Consider the following 2,689-nt stretch of genomic DNA (forward strand, 5'->3'; position numbering starts at 1 on the left):
CAAATAATTTAAATTGTTCACATTTTTAGCTTCTTGAATTTTCTATTTTCTAAGTTCTTCATTAGTCTCCCGCCTATGTAAGGACTAGCAGTTTAAATTGATCTAACTTATTGACTATAATCTAATCATTCGACGAACAACACATTTATAACTTTAATTTAAAAGATTCAAATAATTTAAATTGTTCACATTTTTAGCTTCTTGAATTTTCTATTTTCTAAGTTCTTCCTAGTTTCGACAGCCTTCATTGAAGATGGTGTATAATTCCGATCATTGAGCCCTTGTTTATTTGATTTCAGTTCGTCGTATAACGTTCCCGTAATTTATGAGGCCCTTTTCTCAATCGCAATACGGTGATTTAGTTGAACGTGCGGACGGATTATTGAGCTCGACATTTACCAAATTACCACACCCGAAGATTCTTTCCGCCACACAGGCTAGTGTTTTGTCCTTGCGATTTCTCCTCCGATTTGAATAACCAAGAATTTCTCGTCCGATTTGAATAACCAAGAATTTCTCGTCCTATTTGAATAACTAAGAATATCTGCTTGATGTCTTATGTCTTCAGTGGAAATTGCGAGCAAGGAAACAACCGCAAGACGAATTCGATCATGTCGACTTACTTTTTTCAATGAAGGAATAGATTTGGATAAGGGGCCAATGAACACTACGGTTATCCGATCCGAAGGGACAACAGAGAATATGTGGTTTCTCTCAAAAACGTCCGTTGTACCTTTCTTAACCCTCAATGTGGGACCCGGAAGGAACGACACAGAAATATAGTATGATCTATAATACCATCAAAGCTTCGCCGATTTATTCTCCAAAACCCAAAGTAGTCGAACTAGTTGTTGATGCCCAGTACGTTGGCAAGGGGCCAAAATTTTTCCCAACAGTCGTCCTTTAGTGGCTATAACAGTCCTCCTGCACATCCTCTCTCATATCATTTTCTTCTTGTCTAGAGTAAAATTTGCAAACATCTTAACGAAACAAGTCAGTGACAAGTTTCTTGTACAAAAATAAGGGAGCGAGAGAGAGAGAGAAGTGAATATGGACACACGTAGTGATCTTGACTCAGCGAGAAGCAGAGGAAGATCAGTAGTGGAAGAGGAATTGGAGGGGTTTTTAAGAGTTTACAAAGACGGCTCCGTTGAGAGATTCTCCTACGTTGTATCTGATGTGCCCGCATCGGAGGCGCCACAAGAGCCCGTGGCATCCAAAGATGTTGTCATGGACTCGCGTACAGGCGTGTGGGCGCGCTTCTACCTTCCCAGAAAAGCAGTTTCCCGAGGAAGCTGCAGACTGCCTCTTATCATTTACTTTCACGGCGGAGGCTTTGTGCTGGGCTCGCCGGCATGGTCTATTTACCACGTGTTCATCTGTAGATTGGCTTCTGAAACAAATTGTATGGTGATGTCGGTAGGCTACAGGCTGGCACCCGAGCATCGTCTTCCAGTGGCCTATGACGATTGTTTGAGTGCCGTTGAGTGGCTCCGCCAGCAGACGAGGCAAAAACTATTGCACTTTCACAGTTCATGGTTATCATCCTATGTCGACTTCTCTCGCTGCTTTTTAGCCGGTGATAGTGCGGGAGGTAACATAGCTCATCACCTTGCATTCCGGTGTGCACGGGCTGATATGAAGCCTCTTCAGATGAGAGGAGTCATTCTTCTTCAGCCCTTCTTCGGCGGAGAAAGTCCATGCAAATGGGAATTGGAGAAGGCGGAATCGGACCCAAATCTGTCACAGCGATGGATGGACGTGTTTTGGAAATTGTCGTTGCCCGTGGGAGCGAAGAAAGACCATCCTGCCTGTAATCCGCTGTCGAAGCCACTGCGCAACGTGAGGTTACCACCACTTCTCGTGTGCATCTCTGAAAATGACGTGCTGAAGCAGAGGAACATGGAGTACTGCCAAGTCATGAATAATGGACACCAAAATGTGAGTCATGTTATATTCAAGGATGTGGGTCACGCCTTCCAAGTTCTCAATCCCGACTCTCAAAGGATCCCCGAGCTATTGACCGTTTTAAACAGCTTCATTAAAACCAATCGGAGTTCATCTCTGTAATCTGCAGCTGCCTCGACGATTTAAATAGTGTGCCCTTGCTAGGATTGTTTCGTGTTTGCAAATTTTCATAGTGCTTTAGAGTACCGAATTATGCAGTTTAGTTGTCTGTCTTGGAAGGAGGAGATTGATTTTTAATGTTCAGAAGTAAAATATAGTTTTTGGGATAGTGGACTTCATATTAGTTTTCTGTTTTGTTGATTGGAGAATTGCTAATCTTAAAATACCTGCAGAATTCAAGTTTCGATCACCCTAAAATTTCTGTGGCCGTCTTTACTGGTTATTAGATTTTGAACAGTTTGAAGTAGAATTGTGTTGATTCGCCGACCCTCGTGAGAGGCCATTCGTATCGAAACTGGTTATGATGCACTTATGGGTTGTACGTGTCGGAAGAATCGCCGACACATGACATTGTTTTTCTGTTTTTGTTTTCGCTTTCACCAAGTTTACCTTTACTGGCCGAAGTACACTCTTCTCCGGAATACTTCAGATCGATACATTTTCATCTTATAACTAATCCTAACATATATTATCTTTAAATATAGTGCAATTTTTCTTGAATGGATGGAAAAAAGTAAGGTTGGAAGGTTTAGATGAAAAAAATTGATATTCAGATAAATGT

General features: G+C 41.8%; 1 protein-coding gene across 1 annotated transcript; it reads left to right on the plus strand.

Moving 5' to 3' along the window:
- Positions 1-938: 938 nt before the first annotated feature.
- LOC131036780 (probable carboxylesterase 17) lies at positions 939-2,225 on the plus strand. Its single transcript, XM_057968769.2, has one exon. It carries the CDS (start codon positions 1,051-1,053, stop codon positions 2,068-2,070), a length of 1,020 nt encoding a protein of 339 aa, XP_057824752.2. The 5' UTR covers positions 939-1,050; the 3' UTR covers positions 2,071-2,225.
- The last annotated feature ends 464 nt before the right edge of the window (positions 2,226-2,689 follow it).

Source organism: Cryptomeria japonica, chromosome 3, assembly GCF_030272615.1.
Source record: "Cryptomeria japonica chromosome 3, Sugi_1.0, whole genome shotgun sequence".
In the NCBI taxonomy this organism is placed as follows: domain Eukaryota; kingdom Viridiplantae; phylum Streptophyta; class Pinopsida; order Cupressales; family Cupressaceae; genus Cryptomeria; species Cryptomeria japonica.